General features: G+C 37.7%; 1 protein-coding gene across 1 annotated transcript in view; it reads left to right on the forward strand.

Moving 5' to 3' along the window:
- The window catches only part of LOC127501548 (fibrocystin-L-like), a 60195-nt gene that overhangs the window by 11792 nt on the left and 25566 nt on the right, over positions 1-22837 (forward strand). The window contains 21 exon segments of the mRNA XM_051873572.1: positions 487-622; positions 1716-1870; positions 2745-2867; positions 3472-3577; positions 3660-3767; positions 5015-5179; positions 5534-5655; positions 5995-6127; positions 9244-9436; positions 9595-9737; positions 9907-10011; positions 11262-11450; positions 12539-12709; positions 12846-13063; positions 17739-18714; positions 19316-19564; positions 21043-21196; positions 21461-21631; positions 21760-21916; positions 22086-22242; positions 22327-22536. Of these exon segments, the coding sequence (XP_051729532.1) occupies positions 487-622; positions 1716-1870; positions 2745-2867; positions 3472-3577; positions 3660-3767; positions 5015-5179; positions 5534-5655; positions 5995-6127; positions 9244-9436; positions 9595-9737; positions 9907-10011; positions 11262-11450; positions 12539-12709; positions 12846-13063; positions 17739-18714; positions 19316-19564; positions 21043-21196; positions 21461-21631; positions 21760-21916; positions 22086-22242; positions 22327-22536 (4141 nt within the window).

Raw genomic sequence — 22837 nt, forward strand, 5'->3', positions numbered from 1 at the left:
AATCAGTGGTTCACATACTAATGTTTTAATAAATACAGCTATTTTTTTTTTTTTTTTGTCTTGTGGATTATATGTAAACATCTTTTATGTAAAATATCTTACTCAGGAGAGAACTAAATAAAAATAACATGCATTTTGTATTATCTCCTTTATTTTCTTAAAATTATTCACATTTTCACAGATTCTGCAAATGGTTCACATACTTTTTCTTGCAACTTTATATATGAATCGAGTGGTTTAATCTAAGTCTTTTGAAGAGACACGATTGCTTTATATGAAGAACAGGTTTAATTAAGGCTTTTAGTCACAGAAATCTCTCAGATTTTATTAAAATATCTTCATTTGTGTTCCCAAAATGAACAAAATTCTGGGTTTGAGGGTGAGTAATTAATGACAGAATTTTAATTTTCGGGTGAATTATCCCTTTAAGTGATCTATGTAAGCTTTCCATATTCTCAATCTTCAGACTTAATTTTTGTCCAACAGAAGATGCCAAACAGCACAGGAGACCTACTGATTCAAAGCCAAGGGAATGCCACTGTCACCATTATGCGCCCTCAGAAAGCCAGTCCCCCTCTTACAGGAACCTTTGACGTTGAGTTCTTAGCCCGGCGCGTTGAAGGTAAGCATTTTGGCTGTGGGTTTATCTGTTACAATATTCCAAGTAGTTAAAGAGGAAAATTAATTTATGTGACAGTGGTTCTGCTCCCTTTGATGAACGTAATGTGGTTAGTATGTTCGAACACTATAAAAAGCCCTGGTCCTGACAATATAAGAAGTCATGTGCTTATTTTTTGCGCAGAACAGCTGGGCCCTGTTTTTTATTATATTTTTCAGTTAATAATCAGAGAGTGCCGAAAATCTGGAAACAGTCACAATTATTCCAGTCGCCAACATAACCATCCTCAAGTGCTTAATGATTTTAGGCCAGTTGGTTTGACCTCTTTAGTTATGAAGTGTTTTGAACGATTAATGAAAAAAGAGCTCATCATCACAAAAACAGGGAATCTTCTTGACAGTTTGCATACAGGGCTAGATGAGGGGTAGAAGATCCTACTGCTACTCTGCTAAACCTGATATTTAAACATTTGCAAGGTAGTAAAACACATGCCAGAATTTTATTTGTGGATTTTTCATCTGGGGACCTATTATGCCCCTTTTCACAAGACGTAAGAGTTGGGACAAAATCTGGAACCTTTGGAGAGGCTGTTTATGATTTATGGGGATTATAAAAAAAGGAGTAGGTGGATTTTTACCATTATAGGCTGGTTGTTTACACACACTGTGGACATGTATCTGTGTTCAATCACCTTATAAAAGTTAATTTTACATAATAGGTTCCCTTTAATACAATTCAACCCCATATTTTAGTTGATAAGCTCTTAACTTTTGGCCTTGATTTTAAAAGATTTGGCTGGATTCTGGATTTCTTAACACAGAGAGTAAGAGTGAATGGGTATTTGTCTGAGTAGATTTCGTCATCCATTGGGTCTCCTCAGGGGTGTGTTCTCTTACCACTTCTTTACATTCTTTATACTGACAATTGCCGTAGTTAGCACGATAACAGGTATATTTTAAAAATATGCAGATGATTCTGTTATAGTCAGTCAAGTTGTAATTTATATTGTTTGGTATTTTTTTGTATCATTTTCTGTTTTTATGGTTGTCTGGTTTTATCTGGTTTTTCATGTGGTACGTGCGTTTTGTGTTCTCAGGCCTGGCGGTAGACATCAGTGCTGCGGACCTACAATACACCCTGCAGGGGATCCCAGAGCTCGGCCAGCTGCAGGTGCAGCGATCTGGAGACTGTAGAGGCTACAGCTGGAACATACAGTGGCTCACCATCCCTGGAAATCAGCCTCTGTTAAAGGTAAGAAAGAGATCAGAGTAAAATACAATTACAATAAAATGGCAGGGGAGCCGCTCATGAGCAATGCTAATGGGAATTTAATAAAAAATGTTTAGTTTAAAAAATGAAGTCAAGTATCTTTTATTTATATTGTGCATCATGCAATACAGCAGCTTTACAGTGATAAACAGGAAAATAATGATCAATGGTGAAACAGAATAAAAAAATACATTTTTCATTATTCAGTTGAAGTCAGTTCAGTGTTAATTCAGTTCAGTTCAATAATGTCGATGTTGCAAAATTCGTCCATTATGAAACAAAGTTGAATCAGCTAGAAATGTGCGTAATTTTAAAAAATCAACTTATACTATATACAATTTTCAATTATTATACTTGAAATATATAACATAACTTAAAGTCAACATGGAAAGGTGTTTGCAACCCATTTTGCTTCAGCAATGTGAAGACATTTAATGGAAAAAGTAAAGTAGGGCCAGACTTTGTTCCAGTAGGAACAACATATTAAGCAGTTTTCAAAGTTGATATTGATAAGAAATTATTCTTGAGCACCAAATTAGCATATGATTTCTGAAGGATCATGTGACTTGAGTCATGACTGCTGAAAATTCAGCTTTGCCATCACATGAAACAAAAACATTTTAAAATGTATTGAAATAGAAAACCTATTTAAAATTGTAGTAATATTTAACAATATTACTGATTTTACTGTATGTTTGATCAAATACTGCAGCCTTTGTGAGTATAAGAGGCTTTTTTGCAAAAATATCAAAAATCTTACAGACCTCAAATTTTTGAATGGTAATGCATATCTTCATTAACTCAAACTTTTCCTTCCATACCTGCTAAATTAACATTTTTTGATAATGTTAACCAGATCAATGCTTCCAATGTGGTTGGTGTGAACCCTTCATTGACATCACGCAAGATCGAGCAAGGAGGACTCTTCAAACAGAAAATTAAGGGAGACTTTCTGCGCGTGCCTACAAATAAACCACAGGTGCATTCCTTACTTGCTGCTTTTACTGCAGTAATTGTTTGTCCAACATACATCGGTCATATAAATGCAGCTTGTTTAAATGCAGGCTCTTCCTCATGTTACCTGATGCCATGTAGCGTGCAGATTTCAATAGTGCATAGTACATAGTACATATAGTACATGGTGGGTCAGTTAAAGGGCCTGTCCGGTTGTGTTACTTTGTTTGAATATGCACTGTTCTAGGGATTTTGCATGAGTGGATCATGGCTGAACTAAAGACAGACAGGTTTATTTGTATTATTACAAAAGGACAGGTGTGTATTCCGTAGTTTGAATGTGCATCATCCTATTAATATTTTATTCTAGAAGTTCTCAAGAATCCATACAATACAAGTTCACTGGTAAAAAGTGTAAACATTAAGAGTGATTAGTATTATTTTTATTTAATATTATATTAATTTAAATGTTTTATTTTTTTATTTTCTATTTTAGTGTTGTGATGGGTCTCCTCTGAATTTAAATGTAAACTTAAAGTCCAGTGTAATATCTGGGTCCTGAAGCAAAACCAGTTGAGAGACACTAGTTTACGATGTTTAATGACAGAAATTTATATATTATCTTTAAGGTGGAAGTTTTCATCAATGGTATTCCATCATGGTGCTCAGGAGACTGTGGTTTTACCTGGAGTGAGTCAAAAACCCCAACAGTGACCAGGATCTCGCCTACAGAAGGTAGAGTAAATGATCAAGTCTCACATTAAAGCTATCATTTCCATTCATAGTGTTTTTATTACTGATATAACTTGTCATTCAGGATCCAGCGGTCTGGGAACAGTTCTTACCATAACTGGATCTGGTTTTGATGGTGGAAACGTCACTGTAAAAATTGGAGACGTGGAATGCTCTGTTCTACAGGTTACCAGTAAGTCAAAACCTAGAAAAACCTGTTTTTGTGCGCAGACACCCAAAACGCGCACACAGAGAGCCGCATTTCAGACAGCATGCGAACACAGGATTGAGGTCTCTTTCGCATCTCCTTGTGCTTGAATCATGGATACATACACAAAAAACAAAATTATGTCAAAATACTCTTCTCGGCAAGTATTCTCGTAAACACAGTCGGTTATGTCTTAAGTGTTGGGGGTACCGCATTACTAGCAACGTAAATTACGTAATTAGACTTTTTTCAAGTAACGAGTAAAGCAACGCATTACTTTTAAATTTACAACAAAATATGAGTTACTTTTTCAAATAATGCAAGTTACTTTGTTTTCCCATTTGACTGACAGCTCTCCTGTTCACATGTTGAGAGAAATCGGAGTAAGTGCAGAAGTGTTGTGTGCGCTGTGTAAACATGATGCTTATTGTAGTTCTAGACTAAATGTGAGCATGCATTTACTCATTACTTGCAGTGAAACAGATTCAGTATTCCTAAAAAATGAATTAAAACAGTGAAATGCTAACTCATTAAATATGTTTTTAATATATGCATTATTTAAATATGGTAAATAACACAAATATAGGCTACTTTATGTATTTAATCTGACTTTATTAACCAATGTCTTTGTTGCTGACCTTAAATGATCCAATGCAATAAGCAAAAAATGACTTAGATAAACATCACATTTGTGTGTCACTTTTTTTATTGCTTAAGTAAGAGTGCTGAACTCTCTTCTCCTGTGTCTTGTTCTTCTGTTATCCAGAAACAGGTGAAAGCTATGTTTGAAATGCACCTTCTACTGTACAGGCACAAATTTGCATTTCCTTCAGTCGGAGGCTTATTTAATTCATTTTTTAAGTTGTAAGACATTACTTTTAAAAGTAACTTTCCCCAACACTGGTCTTAAGTGAATGTAAACAGTTAAGAAAGAAAACGTATGTGTATCGTTATATTGGATCCATGCAGGTCTTAAGAAGGTTTTAGACTCTTCAAAGCTTTAAAAATAATAACACCATAAAAGTATTCACATGACTTGTGCATCACATGACTATTCCAAGTCTTCAGAAGTCATACTATAGCTTTGCATGAGAAAAAGAAAAATCATTATTTACTTCTTTTATTTAAAAAATGTTGAGGTGAGTAAATGATGACAGAATTATAATTTTTAGTGAACTTTATTGTACACTGTTTAAGCAATCATCTGATCAAGTTATTTATTTGTGTTTTAGATACTTCTATAACTTGCCAGGTTGGTCCTGCAAGTGCAGGTGTACAGCCAGTCTCTATGAGTTTCTCTGTACTGGGAAATGCCAAAAACCAGAATAACAACAGCTTTAACTTCACACACCTGTTAGGAGTGACCTCCATAAACCCCACAACAGGAAGTGTGGCAGGTACATGTAGCATTACACTTCTCTACATACATAGATTGTAATATATATATATATATATATATATATATATATATATATATGTGCGTGTGTGTGTGTGTGTGTGTGTGTTTACTGAAGTATTCGATGCTTGCATATGTCTTTCATATGGTACATTGGGGTACAAAGGTCTAGTACCACTAGTAAAAATGCTTCTATTTCATATTTTGAAATGTTATATCAGCAGCAGAACAATTTTAATGACAAGTTGAACTGACACATTACTTTCAAAATAGTATTTGGTGTGTCCAAAACCTGCTTACCTATGCTTACTTGCAATTAGCTACTAGCATGATCTTTTTCTGTATGGCTTCACAGGAGGGACGATTCTGACAGTGTCAGGCTATGGATTCAGTAATGATACTGCAGTCACTATTGGCACTCAGCCATGTAACATTATAGAAGTGGAACTTTTCCAGCTGAGATGCATAGTTCCAGCTGTAAGTAAAGAGCTTGATTTTCCATAAAGATTAAAAAAAAAAAAAAAAGGTCTTTAAATTTTAAATTCTAAATGGGTTATAAACCTTAATAAAATTTTGATAGAATATAAAACGTATTATTATTCTTTTTTTTTAATATTATTAACAGAACTCCTAAGGGCAAATTTAAATGTAACTTTAAATTTACATCCACATGCTCCTCAACTTGCCACTCAGAACTGACTTGAAAAATGGGAAATTGTCACATCCAAACTGTGTTCCACATCCAAAAATGTTATGCCGTACAATATTGAATCCATGAAACTTTTATACATGAATCTTGTGTATGACATCAATTAGGGGTCGGAAGGTGAACAGACAGTAACAGTGACCACGGCAGAGATGACAGCAATATCAAATGGCTCCTTCACATACAGCAACACTCTGACGGCCTTAATCACATCTGTGAGCCCACAAACTACAACAGTATTTGGTAAGATGTTAATATTTATGAATTTGGTAGACACTTTTACCCAGTTCAAGGCAGATATGTTTAACAGTCCATGTATTCCCTGGGAATTAAACCTATGACCTTAAAACATTAAAGAAGCTGGGCCCTTTTCATTAGACATTACATTATACCCAGACCATGACATTGACAAGTACCCTGAATTGCTTTAGATGTTCAAATATGTTTTTCAATACCTATTCATCTTGTCAAAATTGGTGCCCTATAGTTGGTCTCATTCCATGTTTGCAAACAGTCAACAACTGATTGTAATCCAATCTGAGATTTAGAGCTGTAATCCGATACTCTGCCTGTTGAACATATTCTATTCTTAGAGTTCATTTGCCTTTATTCACAAGAATGCAGAGTACTAAATAAGGATGACCCAGCTTTCAGTTCATTTCATACAAAGATTTAATCCCTTCAACATACAAGTCAAATCCAGTCTGATTAGGCATTGCTATAATGCCATAATGATGTGTACGTGCTAAAATTAACTGCTAGACCTACCAATACAAGTTTACTGGCCATAAAGATGTTATGAAAGTGTAAAAAAAAAAAAAAAAAAAAAAAATATATATATATATATATATATATATATATATATATATATATACAGGTGCTGGTCATATAATTAGAATATCATGAAAAAGTTCATTTTTTTATTGTAAATTATTTTTAAAAATGAAACTTTCATATATTCTAGATTCCCTACATGTAAAGTAAAACATTTCAAAAGTTGTTTTTTTTTAATTTTGATGATTAGAGCGTACAGCTCATGAAAGTCCAAAATCCAGTATCTCAAAATATTAGAATATTTCCTAAGATCAATCAAAAAATGGATTTGCTAAACAGAAAAGTTCAAGTTCTTTAAAGTATGTTCATTTGTGCACTCAATACTTGGTCGGCAGCACATATTACAGCAAATGACTTGCTCCTAGCACAAATTACAGCATCAGTGAAGTGTGGCATGGAAGTGATCAGCCTGTGGCACTGCTGAGGCACTATTGAGCCTTCAGATCATCTGTATATTGTTGGATCAACTGTTTCTCATCTTTCTCTTGAAAATATCCCATAGATTCAGGTCAGGCATGTTGGCTGGCCAATAAAACACAGTAATATCATGGTCAGCAAACCACTTGGAAGTAGTTTTTGCACTGTGGGCAGGTGCTAAAGTCCTGCTGGAAAAGGAAATCAACATCTCCATAAAGCTTGTCAGCAGATGGAAGCATAAAGTGCTCCAAAATCTCCTGGAAGATGGCTGCATTGACTTTACACTTGATAAAACACAATGGACCAACACCAGCAGACATCACCGCCCCCCCAAATCATTATTGACTTCAGAAACTTCACACTAGACTTCAAGCAGCTTGGATTCTGTGCCTCTCCAGTCTTCCTTCAGACTCTGGGACCATGATTTCAACATGAAATGCAAAATTTACTTTTATCTGAAAAGAGGACTTTTGACCACTGTTCACTGTCCAGTTCTTTTTCTCCTTAGCCCAGGTAAGATGCTTCTGACATTGTTTCTGTTTCAGAAGTGGCTTGGTAGTCCTTTTCCTGAAGATGTCTGAGTGTGGTGACTCTTGATGCGCTGACTCCAGCTTCATTCTACTCATTGTGAAGCTCTCCCAAGTGTTTGAATCGGCTTTACTTGACAGTATTCTCAAGCTTGCGGTCATCCCTGTTGCTTGTGCACCTTTGCCTACCCAATTTCTTCCTTCCAGTCAACTTTGCATTTAATATGCTTTGATATTTCACTCTGTAAACAGCCACCCCATTCAGTAATGACCTTCTGTGACTTACTCTCTTTGTGGAGGGTGTCAATGATTGTCTCCTGGACCATTGCCAATTCAGCAATCTTCCCCATTAGTGTGGTTTCAAAGAACAAGAGATACCCGGAATTTATACTGTAGGGATGGTCATTTAATGAAACTCAAATGTAAATATTCTAATATTTTGAGATACTGGATTTTGGACTTTCATTAGCTGTACGCTCTAATCAACAAATTTTAAAAAGAAAACTTTTGAAATGTTTTACTTTACATGTAGGGAATCTAGAATATATGAAAGTTTCATTTTTTAAAATAAATTACAATAAAAAAATGAACTTTTTCATGATATTCTAATTATATGACCAGCACCTGTATATGAAAATTATTTATTTATTCTAATATTCATATACATTTTGAGCACACGGGTTCACATATATATGCTTCTCCTGATGGTAAATTTTCCAGTGAGGAGGAAGTCGAAAAGACACACGTCACAACATGTTTTCGTTTGCAACCATTTATATATTTTTGATTTGAATAGGCATATCTGCAATGTATAACTTTTCTTATGTTCCTTTTTTTTTGTATTACCACCAAAACCAATTTTTACTCACATTTGGCCATTTCAGCCCATTTCTGTAAGAAGGAAAGTTGTGTTGTGATTTTGATCTACAAGCTGCCTTTATTCCAAATATCCTGTAGTCACGGTTACCCTTTGAACTGCTGATAGCATTAGTAATGTACAATTTTGAGATGTACGTGACAAAAACTGTCAACAAAATTAACCCTTAAAAGAGTCCAACCTACAATTACTGAATTCCACTGCTTCCATATTCAAATAAACTCTATTCTTCTAAGCTTCTATTCTTAGAGAGACATGATAATGAAGATGAAAGTCACGGAATACAAACAAACAGACAGAACCACATTCCAGTGTCAAGTGTCTCTTTCTGTCCCATTGTTCTGATCTGCATTTGTATCTTGGTTTCAGCTGTAAACCCCCATATGGCCCCCAGACAAACTTCAACTAAAAGTTTTTTTCAGCTCTTTTGTGCACGCTAGATAATCCCACTAGCTTTATCTGATGTCACGCAATCGGAAAAGCCAGTTATTGCAGTGGTGATGGACATTCAACACTTTGACATCTCTTAGAATGATTAAGTCCTCCAAAAAAAAAAAAAAAAATCACTGAAATCTGCTCTAAACACTCACAATAATAATCACACTCACAGCTATTTTGTAACTTCCTCATTGTCCTCACCCCTTGCAATCTTACAAGAACAGCCATTAATTTTACCCTGTTTTCACTTATCTTTTTTGATGAAGGTCACAGGATTCTCACCATCTTGGGCACAAATTTTGAGGTGCAGACTAATGGCAGCTCTGTTTTGATTGGTGAAGCTGAGTGTGAATTGCTGCAGTGGACCAATGAAAACATCACCTGCCTATTACCCACACTTCCCCCAGCTATGTACAATGTCCGTGTGAGAGTCGGAAACCAGGGTTACCCCTTAACCAGGTCTTATATCACTTAATAAGCTCAATATTTATATGTAAATATCATGCTACAGCTGTAGAATGGAATTGTGCATCAACAGGAATTATGCATTTACAATGACATTTAATCAAAAGTGAAGCTTTTTAGAGTGATTAAATATTTGTTTTCTTTGTGTGCAGTGCTGGTGTTAATACCACCATAGCGTATGTTCTAGAGGTCACAAGTTTTTCTCCATCTCTGGGTTCCTTGTATGGTGGAACCACCATCACTATCACCGGCTCCGGGTTCAGTCCTGTCGCAGCAGACAATAATGTCACTCTAGGTAAGACTTTCCGTTCCGACTACAACGGAAAAAAATACGTCAATATTCTTTAAAATATCCCCCATGCTTAAAATAACAGTGAAATACTTTGATTTACTCTTTGATCTTTAACAGTTTATTACTGAAATAGTTTCCAGATCATTTAGTACTAGTTGTGCGTTTCATACAGGGGACACACAATGCCGAGTGACAGCCGCTTCAGATCATCAACTTGAGTGTGTGACCCAGTCTAGAGATAAAACACACACTGTGACGAACCAAGGTTTCCACCCTGGTAATATCTCTTTACTTTTATCTCTTTTTCTGTCACGCACACAAAACCTGAATACATCAGAGACAGTGAAACAATGGCTGTCAGCACAATGACACTGACTTATCTAGAGCTGCCAGCAAAAAAAAAACACAAAAAAAAAAACAAGATATTCCATAGCACTGTTTAAGTGGGAGAATTATTATTTTTATTAATAATATTATTTGCTTGTTAAGCTGTATTTAGTCCCACACAGTATCTGCGCTGGCAGAATTCAGTGAAATCCTTCGTAGTTTTCCTGAAGAATTCCCAAAGCATCATATTAGCAGTTGTGCTGATATGATGTTTCTGTTACCAATTAGATTATCATGGAGAATCCCCCAAAAATCTGTGCCAAAAATATGAAAAGTACACAAATTCTGTGTCTACTTACTCACATTCATGCTTCCTGAAGTCATGAAAAATCTGCAATATCAAGGATTTTTTTTTTTTAAAGTGTTAGTACCAGTCTTAGATAAGTCATTAATGTAAGGGGAAAAAATTAAAATGCAATTTAAAAATATGATGTAATGAAATCATAACACTTTAAAATAAGTTCACATATGTTAGCATTAGTTCACACATTGTTAACTAATGTTAACAGATACAACTTTTGATTTTAAAAGAGCATTGGTACAGTCTTGAAATAAACATTAAACGCTGTAGTATTGTTTATTGCTCATCATGTTTATGTACAGTATTTAAGTAATGCTAACAAATGAGACCTTATTGTAAAGTGTTACTGAAAAATAAATTATGGAAATTAATACGATTTTATGAAAAATGTTGAAGATTAATGAAAAATGTTGAAGATTAAAATTTTAATGTAATGGAAAAGTGATATAAATGAATAAAATTGCAAAAAATAAAATAAAAATAAATAAATAACAGGAAAGAGATGAAAAATAAAATCTTAAAGTAATGGAAATCTCATGGAAATAAATTGTTAAAAGGTCCTGAAAAACTTTGAACAAAGAAATGAACCAAAGCTTAAAGTAATGGAAATGGTCCTGAACAAATCCTGGAGATTCATACAGTCCAAATATGTGTTCTAATTATCCTCAGTTGTAAAGTATTTCTTTAGATAGAAATTACATTTTTTTAGGTGCAAAATGGTATGATTTATCTAGTCTGGAAAATTTCCCTATAAATTGTATTGTCATAAAATGTGCATTTATGACTACATGTGCTTGTTTGTCCATGTGCATACAGTTAATTACATCATATGTGTTCAGTGTACGGTCAGGGTTACGCCTGGAGTCCCTCTGCCATAATAGCCTCAGTGGGGGATACGGTGGTTTGGCGCTGGGATGCACCAGCTTTTGTGCCCGGTCTGGGCTACAGGGTCTTCAGTGTGTCCAGTCCCAGCAGCACAGACTATGATGGCATTGCTTTCAGCAGTGGAGACACCCGAACCGCCAAAGGTACAAATACTACAATAACAAATATCTGATAACCTATTAACACGGCTCATTCTAATTTACATTAAGCAGACAAACAATACTACACAAACTACACACACAAACTTGCGTGAACGCCATTTTGAAACCCAGTCCTTGCTTAAAATGGTGCATTTTCTAGTCTCATTCTTATAAAGAGACCCTATGTAACTAGAGGAGTCAAAAACCACAAATCATTATTATTAATATGTAAATAATTAGATGGTTTTAATAAATATAAATATCTATATAAAATATAAATACTTTTGAAAAATACATTATTCTATAAGATATCAAGTAACAGACAAGTAAAGCTTTTATTATTACATTTATTATTCATTTAAGTATTGTTATATTTATTTATTTATTTTTCAGTCAAAGTAGTTTTCCTGGACGCAAATTAGTTGCCCGAAGGCACTGTATAAATTGATTGGTGAAAGTATCTGTACAAATAAATTTGAATGGTATTTAATTAATAATTTGCAATTCTACATTGGAAGCATCAGCAGTCTGGGATATATTATTTTGAATACATAATTTCTCACTTTTTAAGGTGTTTCTTACTTTTACTTTTTAATGGCTGCCAGCTTGAAAGCTGACATTTTTGCAAAATGTATATTATTTCATTTAGTCACATACCGTACAATATATTGACTCTGAAACAGTGTAAGAGACTGGTCCTCGGGGAAATATAATTAAATGTTTTTATAGTTAAATATTTATAATTATAAAAAATATTTTAAAAACCCTGATCCAGACAAGCATTTGATTTGTGAGAGTGTCAGATTTCATGAAGAGTAAAAACAAGGTGTCTGCTCTGTAATTAGCTATAATTCCAACATAATTACACACCAGTCATTGTGCAAAAAAAAAAAAAAAAAAAAAAAAAGAAAGAAAGAAAAAAGAAAACAATGTACTGTGCTATTTTGTTAGACAATTTGTTGAATGCTTTTTGCTGTAGATGCTAGTTTGTATTCTGTAAATGAACTGGACAATAAGAGCTGGAGGCGTATTGCGAGTTTGAGGAACAAAATCTGATCCTACTGTTCTTGTTGTGTCTGTTTTATTGTTAGGGTTTTTCGCCTATCGTTTCACATCTCCTGGGGTTTACTACTACAGCAGCGGTTACATCGACTCTGGCAACCAGAAGACGCTGCAGGGCGTGGTGACCGTTATGCCTCTGGAGGAGAGCACTGTTTGGCTTCAGGTGTTTGTGACAGGAATACAGGCCTCTATGAATATAGGTACAATGGCAACCTATATTCATAAGTAATTTAACTCAAAATTACATTTAAAATGTAAAATTTCAGCATAAGCTAAAGTTTTTGGGTAAGGAATTTGTGAGTAAAATCATCCTAATTGTTATTTGTGTCCACCCAGTTTCAGGAAAAATGAACTCATCTCACTCTGAGTGTGTGGCCACTTCAAACTGTTTTCAAGATCGGCTGGAATTTAATGACACCTCAGGCGGTCACTACTTCAGTTTTACTTCCTGCGCCACCCCCACTGTGTACCACATTACGCCTGACCATGGCACCACACATGACATCATCAACATCAATGGATCTGGCTTTAGCAACATTAACTGTGCAAACGAGGTGAGCTTCAGTGGTCAGCCATGACATTAAAGGTGCTTTAAGGAATTTTTTGGAATGTCCCAATTTCCCAAACACCAGACAGATGTCAATGAAATACAATGCAAAAAAAAAAAAAAAAATCATTGTCTTATTACTTAAAATACCTAAATTAATAATTTAAAATTAGCTATCACAATACATACAAAACAACAAAAAACAAATACACACATATACATTCATATAACTTCAGATTTCAGAGTAAAGGCGCATCAGTTACTTAGGCCTAGAAATAAGAACATATACAATTAATCTATTTATAACAGTAGGGTGAAAAACTAAGCAAAATTTACTCAATCCTTAAATTAATTAACTTTTTCTATCCTTCGTTTTAAAATACATATCTTTCTAACTAAAATAATACTTTAATTTTAGTTTAACTTTAATAAAGTTTTTGAGTCTGATTACCCCATATTATCCTATGTGAATTCAATGGTGATTTAAATAGGCTTGTTTTCAGAGAATGTATCTTTAATAAGACTTTAATCTCTCTCTTTTTTTTTTTTCTTACTTATTTTTAGTTAAAAGAAGTGGAAAAATCTGTTAGACAAAATACTTATATAAAACACTTATATTAAACAAGTCTTAATATTATGTAGTATTTATTCTCAACCCCTTGAGAATTAACCCCTTGAGGTTAACCCCAAGGTTAATTCATCTTGTTTTTAGGATGTTTAGATATTGCTTCTGGAAAAATAAGTGAAAATATACTATTTAAAAACAAAAGAAGAACGTCTCGGGTCAAGACTGTAACCCTGGTTCCCTAAGAACAGGGAACGAGACGCTGCGTCCTGAGACACCTTTGTGTGACTGCATCCTGAGACACGTTTGGAGAACGAAATACCCATGCCGCCATGATGAGGGGAGTGCATGCCAAGAAATGGCTTGTGACTAAGCACAAAATAATGGCAGCTTCAACAGAAATGCCAAAAACCACTATACCCCTTCTGGTCACACACTAGGCTGTCAGTGACATTATTCCCTATGGCCACTGCCCATGCTATAAGCATCATAGAGGCCTCCAAGGCCACTCAAAGGTTTGGAATGAACAACTTCACATAGAAGGGGTCCCTTTAAGGGAATATGACCAGGGGGCCAAAATGAGCCCCAGCCAGTCACTTCTCAAGGGAGTATAGTCAACCCCGAATGCCACCAGGGAGGCTGACCCAGTCTACTCTTGTAACCTAGTCTGGCCAACAACCTGTCTGTTTTCTAAACAGAGCCTCTAAAACACTTGCCTCCAGAAGAGGTGTCCAGTAGGATGGACTGCAAACTGCCAGTACCCGACCGGATCGTAGAGACGGGCATCCTGGAGAGCAGGACTCAGCTTAGAGCTTTATATAACCCTTGCAACCGAGGGGAGTTATTCTGCTTGATCCTAGGATCTACCGAGCGCTTGTTTTTCAAAGCACTGGGGAGGCTGTGCACTCTAATAGGGACCCTTATGAGGTGAGTAACTCTAGCCTAAGGGCTGATCTAATCAGGAGGCCTTCAACCATCTGACCAGACTTAGGGAGCTAATCACTCTAAAGACAACCCTCTGAGACGAGGGGAGTACTAGGATAAGTAGACCAGGCTGTGGGCTAGAGTCAGGGAGGCTCCCAGGGGAGCCTGCAACATGACAGTAATCTGCTTTTAGTCATGCCAGATACACATTCATGATGGGGACTTGATCTCAAGGAGGCCTGCTAAGGCCAGCTACCTGATAGCAAGTCTTTGCTAGCTGCCAAGTGCCCAAATTATTGGGGACTCGCCCTCAGGGAGGCCTGCTAAGGCCAGCTACCTTATAGCAAGTCTTTGCTAGCTGCCAAGCACCCAAATATTGGGGACTCGCCCTCAGGGAGGCCTGCTAAGGCCAGCTACCTGATAGCAAGTCTTTGCTAGCTGCCAAGCACCCAAATATTGGGGACTCGCCCTCAGGGAGGCCTGCTAATGCCAGCTACCTTATAGCAAGTCTTTACTGGCTGACACGTACTTAAATTGTTGGGGACTCGCTCTCAAGGAGGCCTGCTAAGGCCAGTTACCTGATAGCAAGTCTTTGCTGGCTGCCAAGCACCCAAATATTGGGGACTCGCCCTCAGGGAGGCCTGCTAAGGCCAGCTACCTTATAGCAAGTCTTTACTGGCTGACACATACACAAATTGTTGGGGACTCGCCCTCAGGGAGGCCTGCTAAGGCCAGCTACCTGATAGCAAGTCTTTGCTGGCTGCCAAGCACCCAAATTGTTGGGGACTCGCCCTCAGGGAGGCCTGCTAAGGCCAGCTACCTGATAGCAAGTCTTTGCTAGCTGCCAAATACCCAAAATGTTGGGGACTCAGCAAGTCTTTACTAGCAGAAACAGACTGTTTTACATTGCACCTACAGGCCTGGAGTACCTAATCACATCATCAACAAGCAGTGTACTCAGTAAAAACACTTTTAACCCTTTAAGCAAGGGGAGTACAATCTTACGCCACCGTGCCCTCAAGGAGGCCCAACCAGGCCTACTACTATAAAGGATCACGGGTGTCAGCTTGTGGCAGTGCTCGGGCTCTAAGGGAGCATACTCAATCCACCATGAAAGGAGGGAGTACCTGATGTGCTCAACCTAAGCATCACTGGTGTTGGGCACACATAGGGCACAGAGCTCTGGGAGTGAAGTGAGCTAGAACTGAGACAAGGCTCAAGGGTGAAGGCCTGAGCAAAAACTCTTGCTCCAAGATGAGTATAAACCATCTGAGCTCAGCTCTGGTGGAATGAAGGCCTCACAGGAAGAAATTCCACAGGAAAGGCCTGCAACACTCGACCCCGCGACTATGATGGGGAAGCCTCAACTAGACTATGAGAGGAAGCCTAACAACGCTCAAAGGACAACCACAGGGGAGGCTTTCTACGAAAGCCTACAATACCTGGCTATTTTTCTGTGCCTAACACCACTAGGAAACTGTAGCTCTGCATATCGCTTTTACTCTAGTAACAAGAGGAATCTCAGCTCAACCTAGGCAGATTGAGGAGGCCGCAGGGCCTGCTACTCGCATTTTTAGCCCAATGCAGAAGGCGGGCCCCGGCCGGGGATGACTCTCACAGTGAGAGGAGGCGTACTAGGATCACTAGCTGACAGTCTTAAGTTGGAGAGGCTTTCCTTAGGAGTAGCCTACCCTGAGCTACTGTAGGCTAGGAGGCGGAAAAGCTACAGCAGAACCGCCTCTGTCTAGAAAGACGTATTCCTAAAGTACTAGCCTAGGCCGGATATCGGGGCAGCCCAAAAAGAAGGGCGTAGACTCGGACCGGCACAAAATACAAGATTAAAAGCAGGTCCAGTCTTTCAGCGGGTCGGCTTGGTAAGCTTAAAATACTGTCATAGTGTGCAGTATAATCTGCTGCTGCATATGTCCTGCCATATAAGGGCGGGGCCAGAGCTTTCAAAGTCGATGCCTCTCCAGCCACAAGATAACACACAAACATCTCATCTAACAGGGCATCTACATGTATCCAAACACACGCAACCCCTTGACATCCGCATAATTTACATGCTGATGTCGACGGATGCGGGTCATATACAGATTTTTCCATGCCCTCTCGATCTCAGAGTGTAGATCTAAAGGGAAAGGAAGGCTCATAATACGTGGGTGCAGATGCCAGACCCTCTTCCCTCTGGAAGATAGATAAAATGACACTGGGGTTTCCTAAAGGGAAACGCTCACAGTGCGCGCAAACAGCTCTCTTAAGAACTGAACACACATGCTTCTCACCCAAACAAACAATGCACAAGTTGTGTGTGTGATTAAGTGTCAAAAAGCTTTAAACACAAATGCACACATCACTTGAAACATTATATAGAGCACTGACTGCTTATCCTGAGGATGCAAGAGACAATGCATCCTCAATCAGCAAAACACTCTCGTCAGCCCGCTGATGCATGCGAAAGAAAAACACCTCTCTACAACACTACAGTGAGCTCCTTCTGTGCGTTACTGGGTGCAGAAGCCTGTACCTCTTCCCTCGAGAAGAGAGACAAACGAGAGTGGAGCTTCCTCAGCGGGAAACACTCAGAGCGCACACCAACAGCTCACTCAAGAACTGAGCATGCATGCTCTAACAAAGAACGCACAAGATGTGTGTTATCAAACATCAAATATTTATGACACAGATGTGCACACCGCCTGAACAGTGCTTCAAATAAACAGCTCCTGAAGATGAAAAAGAGGATGACAGGATGTTCTCTAGGCGCCCCTTATATACTTCCTGGTCGCACTGGTATGATGTCATAGGCTGTCGCCGGCCAATAGGATTGTCGTGATTTGACAGTTGCTTCAGATACCAGTCACACAAAGACATTCCCCAAATGTGTCTCAGGACGCAGTGCGACTTCCCTTTCGAAAGGGAACTTAGAAATATGGGGCATATTTCATAAGTGGAAAATTATTGAGCAAAGTTCATCAGAGATGGGCTCATCTTGAGTTACCCAATGTCCTGTTCTGTTTGCCAAAAATATAGAAGGGGGGGAAAAACAACAAAAATCCATTATCATACAGTTTATCATTGTATTAAATATTTATGGAAATATTTACTGTAAATTCACTCACTTTTGGGCAGCATGGCAAAAAGGAAAAAAAAAAAAATTGAAAAAAAAAAAGTCTTATTTTTTTGGCAACCAAAGGTCAAAGTTGGAGATCGTCCATGCAACATCATCAACAGCACCTCCACTGAGATTAACTGCCAACTCAGTCCTGACAGCAGAGCACCAGTGGGCATCCCCTTACCTGTAAGTGTCAGAGTCAACAACCTTGGCACTGCCATCCTGTCAATGCCGAAAGAGTACGACCGCAGATTTGTAGTTCTACCCGTGGTCGATTCCGTCTTTCCCTCGGTGGGCAGCACCACAGGCTATACACGTCTCTTCATCTCTGGTTCTGGATTCTTGAACGGTTCAGTTACGGTAGCAAACATTCCATGCAACTTGGTTTTCATGAACTACTCTCATGTGGTGTGCGATACCTCGCCGTCTGCAGCTCGCAGGGGAAACGTCGCAGTTTATGTCAACTCCATCTCTTCCTCGTGCAGTTCTGATTGCACATTTGAATATTCCGACTCCATTGCACCATACGTCTCCACAGTGTTCCCTAACTCGGTTAGCGGAAACGCCACCTCTGTTGAGGTCACTGGCAGTGGATTTGGGAACAGTTCTGGTGATTTAATGGTATCTGCAGCCAACATCCTGCTGGAAGTCACAGAAGTCACCGACAGCAACATCAAGGTTTTAGTTGGAGCCCTTCCCGCTGGCACGCACGTCCTACAGGTGGTGGTCATGAGCAAAGGTCTTGCCACTGGAGACGCCACCCTGACCAGCATAGCACAAGCCAGCGTCTACCCAACATCAGGCAGCATTGCTGGAGGAACTCCACTCTTAATCACAGGAAATGGCTTTGTGGCAGGAAATACAACTGTGAAGCTCTCTAACTCCCCCTGCAGAATTTTAGATGTGACTCCAGACACGGTGAGGTGCATGACACCTCCTCATGCAGAGGGACAGGTGCAGGTGAACATTAAGGTGTTTGATGTTGTGTATTCACCTCAACCTTTCAACTACTCTAGGGGACAAACGCCAAACATCACCTCCGTCAGTCCCATAACAGGTACGAATGTGCATTCCATTTAAAAAGAATATAATTAATGCCATTTACTATGGAGTGCTGCAGTGATGTCGTATTTTTGTAGGCCAACCCAAAAGTTAGCATCACCCTTGTTCCCTCGAAAAAAAACAAATAGGATTTTTCCATTGACTTTTGGATTATTGCATGAGATAAGCTCTGTGTCCAACAAAAGTTTGGATTCTTACATATTTTGTTCATCATGATAAACTTGATTATTTCACTAAATAAAGCCTAAATACTATGACCAGAGGTAAAAAGCTAAACAGGCTATAAGTGGTCACCACCATTAAGCTTTCTAAATTTTCCTTTGGGTCTTCATTAAAAAAAAAAAAAAAAAAAAAAAAAAAAAACAATTTGATGAGTTTACCTGTTCGACGTGATAATGTTTATTGTCTCAAAAAAAAAGAAAAAAGAAAAAAAAAACTTCAGGAACATTGACTTCAGGATGATGGTACCAGAAGTGCTAAAAACTCTTATTTTTGTTGGCCAATACCTGGAAACGTCATCTCTGTAGCACTCTATTGAACTACTGAATATCACAACACATCGTAGTAATACTACGGACATAATCCCTTCCCTGCAGGTCCAGTTGGAACAAAGATCACCATCTCTGGTACTGGCTTTGGCACAGATATAGCGCTCGTTTCCTTAGAGATCGGCGGCGTGGCTTGTACTGTGACATCCGTCACAAATACGCAGTTGCTGTGCACTGTTGGGGAACACGCGGGAGGAACTTTCCCAATCATGTTCCACCATCAGGTCAAAGGTCAAGCCTTGAGTCAGTCTGTCTTCACCTATGAGCTGCTGCTGACAGGGGTCACACCAAATGAGGGTAATCAAAAACACTTTCTCTAGGGTAAAAGATTTGTTAATATGGACAGAATATGGCAAAACTGACTAGCACAGGGTCAAACCTTGTGTAAAATCTTAGCGGACTTAAAAAGGAAATGTGCATAGTTACATGAAAATTGCTTATTTATAAGCAACACTTGTCATTATACAAAATACAGATATTATAGTGCCAATTCAAAACTAATACTTCTAACCTATTTTTTAAAGGTGACTTGCACAAAAAAAGTAATTATTTAGCTTTCATGACAGTTTTCACCTTCTGTGACCCTTAAAATTAAACATTATATGTAAATGCCTCCTTTTTAATGTGTTAATGCATTCGTTGTGACATCACAAACTCAAAGATTACCAATAAGGCATATACACTCCTTTTCAAAAGTTTGGGGCTAGTAAGATTTTTTTAATGTTTTTGAAAGTTGCACCAAGGCTGAATTTATTTGACCATAAATACAATAAAAAAGTAATATTGTGAAATATTATTACAATTTAAAATAACTATTTTCTATAGTATATTCATATTTAATATATGTTAAAATGTATGTATGTATTACTCCAGTCTCCAGTATCGAATGGTCCTTCAAAAATCATTCTAATATGCAGATTTCTTTTTAAGGATTTTTTGATCAATAGAAAGTTTTGGGGGAAAAAACAGCATTTATTTGAAATAGAAATCTTCTGTAACATTATAAATGTCTTTACTGCTGCATTTGATCAATTTAATCTATCCTTGCTCAGTATTAATTATAAAAGTGTTATATTAATTATAAAAGTATGAATTTCTTTTAGGACAAACAAACAAATTAAATAAAAAATCTTACTGATCCCAAACTTCTGAATGGTATTTTGAATGTACGGTACTCCAATACAAAAGAACAAGGAAAAAACACTTAATATACTTTGTTTATGATGTCAATCAAACTAAACACTTCTTGGCCACATTTATCTGTCACATTTATCTGCCAACATGCTTGTTGTGTGACATGCCCTCATCATGGAAAAACAAAATATGAATTTTCAGATAAAGATGAATATGAATTGTATTTTGTGCAGTGAATTATTTGCTGCCAAGAGCGTCGATCCAATCAATCAAAATTCAAAAGACGATTAGAAACAAAAATAGATTTTCAAAACACAAAGCCAACTGAAAAAAAAAAAGAAAAAAAAAAAGGTTGTTTATGCATTTACAAAATTGTGAATCTTCCCGTTCAGCCTGTCAAGTAAATGTTAGCATACTGTCTGGCCCATGAATTTCATACACAGGTATTATTAATAAATATCAAAAAAATCATATTTGATTTTAGGTACACTTTTGTTATGTCTGATGAGAAACCTGTGTCCTGAAGCAAAACTAGATGGGAACCACTGTCACACTGTGCCTTTTCATACTTGCTGTCATATTAACACAAGATTACAGAATAACAAGACACTACAGGATACCTTTGCTCTGTCTTGCTGTAGGAAGCTACGCTGGAGGAGCTGTTGTTGCCATTCAAGGCTCTGGATTTGACCCAAACATCACCAGAGTCCTTATCTGTAACAGAGAGTGTAACGTGCACCTGCAGAACTCTACATCTACCCAGCTGAACTGCGAGGTCCCACCTAACAATGGCATGTATCAGTTTAAAAGCATTGCGTATGTGTCTAGAAATGTTCAGTTAGCATAACAAAGCTTAATCCATCAAAGTAAGTATTTCTATGTCTGAACTCCTAGTACAAAGTATTGCAACAGCAAAACACGCCAGGAATGCTTTAACTGACAGAAGTCAGTCACTGAGAGACAATGACAAATGACAGCTCAGAAACAGGTCACAGATGAATAGAGCTGAAATAAAGACTGTCACTCTGCTTGCTGACCGCTGTTGTCTCTTGCAGGAAGTGAAGCAGAACTGGCATGCACAGTCATAGTAATGAATGGAGGTGACGCAGTCAACCTCACAAACAGCTATACTTACAGATCCTCTCTGACCCCTGTTATCACCAACGTTACACCACGCAGAGGAGGAACCGCTGGAGGCACCAGACTCACGATTACCGGCTCAGGTTTCAGGTGCAGAACAGACCAGAATTATATTGTGGCTGATTGTCCTTCAATCAAGCTTAGATGAAGAAATGATGACAGAATGCTTCTTAAATTCTCAATTTCACTGGCTTTTCTCTTCCCCATCTCATCTGTAGCTCAAATGTCAATGAAGTCACTGTCACAATCGCAGGGTCTGTCTGCGATGTCCAGTCAGCCAGTGAGTCGCAAATCATCTGTGTGACCAACTCTCAGCCCAGATCCCAAGAAACTCAAGTGCGAGTCCAGCTGGGGAACAGAGGAATTGCCAGAATGGTAACATCAAATGTGACAAATATATTTGACCTTCTTTAACAGCACAGTGACAAACTAAATACTTATTTATTCTCATTATTTATATTATTAAATAACAACAAAGTTGTAAAATATTTATTGTGATTATTTACATTTACACTTACTGCCAGGAATGTCTCCTCTCTCTCAGAATAATGCTACCTTCTTCTACATTGACGTATGGTCATCTCCATATACATGGGGTGGTCTCTCCCCTCCTGAGGAGGGCACATTTGCTGTAATCACTGCTGGCCAGACCATCCTCCTGGACACCAGCACCCCAGTGCTTAAGATGCTCCTTATCCAGGGTATGCTCATTTAAACAAATACTTCCTTTATTAAACAAAGCCTTGGTACACTCACAATTCTGTGAATGTCTCTTTTCTATTAAGGTGGGCGACTGATTTTTGATGAGGCAGATATTGAGCTGCAGGCAGAGAATATTCTGATCACAGATGGTGGAGCGCTGCAGATTGGAACAGAGCAGGCGCCCTTCCAGCACAAGGCCATCATCACACTGCATGGACACCTGCGTTCTATAGAACTTCCTGTCTATGGCACCAAAACCCTGGCTGTCAGAGAGGGGGTGTTGGATCTGCATGGTATGCAAATAAACAACACTATGCAGTTCAAATTAATTTTTAGTGAATTCTATTTATATTAAATATTTATAAAAAATAAATAAATACAAGAAGAAGGAAAAAAAAATATATATATATACAATTTACTTGTGAACACACTAAAAAGATTCTTTCTGACCCCAAACTTTTGAATGGTGGTGTAAATATTTAATATTCTGAAAAATCCATAACCATAAACATTAAACAGATGTACCTGATACTATAATTTATTATTATTATTATTACTTTTGTGTTTGTACCTTGACTAAAGTAACAGACACCT

This window comes from Ctenopharyngodon idella, chromosome 19, assembly GCF_019924925.1.
Source record: "Ctenopharyngodon idella isolate HZGC_01 chromosome 19, HZGC01, whole genome shotgun sequence".
NCBI classification, from domain to species: Eukaryota; Metazoa; Chordata; class Actinopteri; order Cypriniformes; family Xenocyprididae; genus Ctenopharyngodon; species Ctenopharyngodon idella.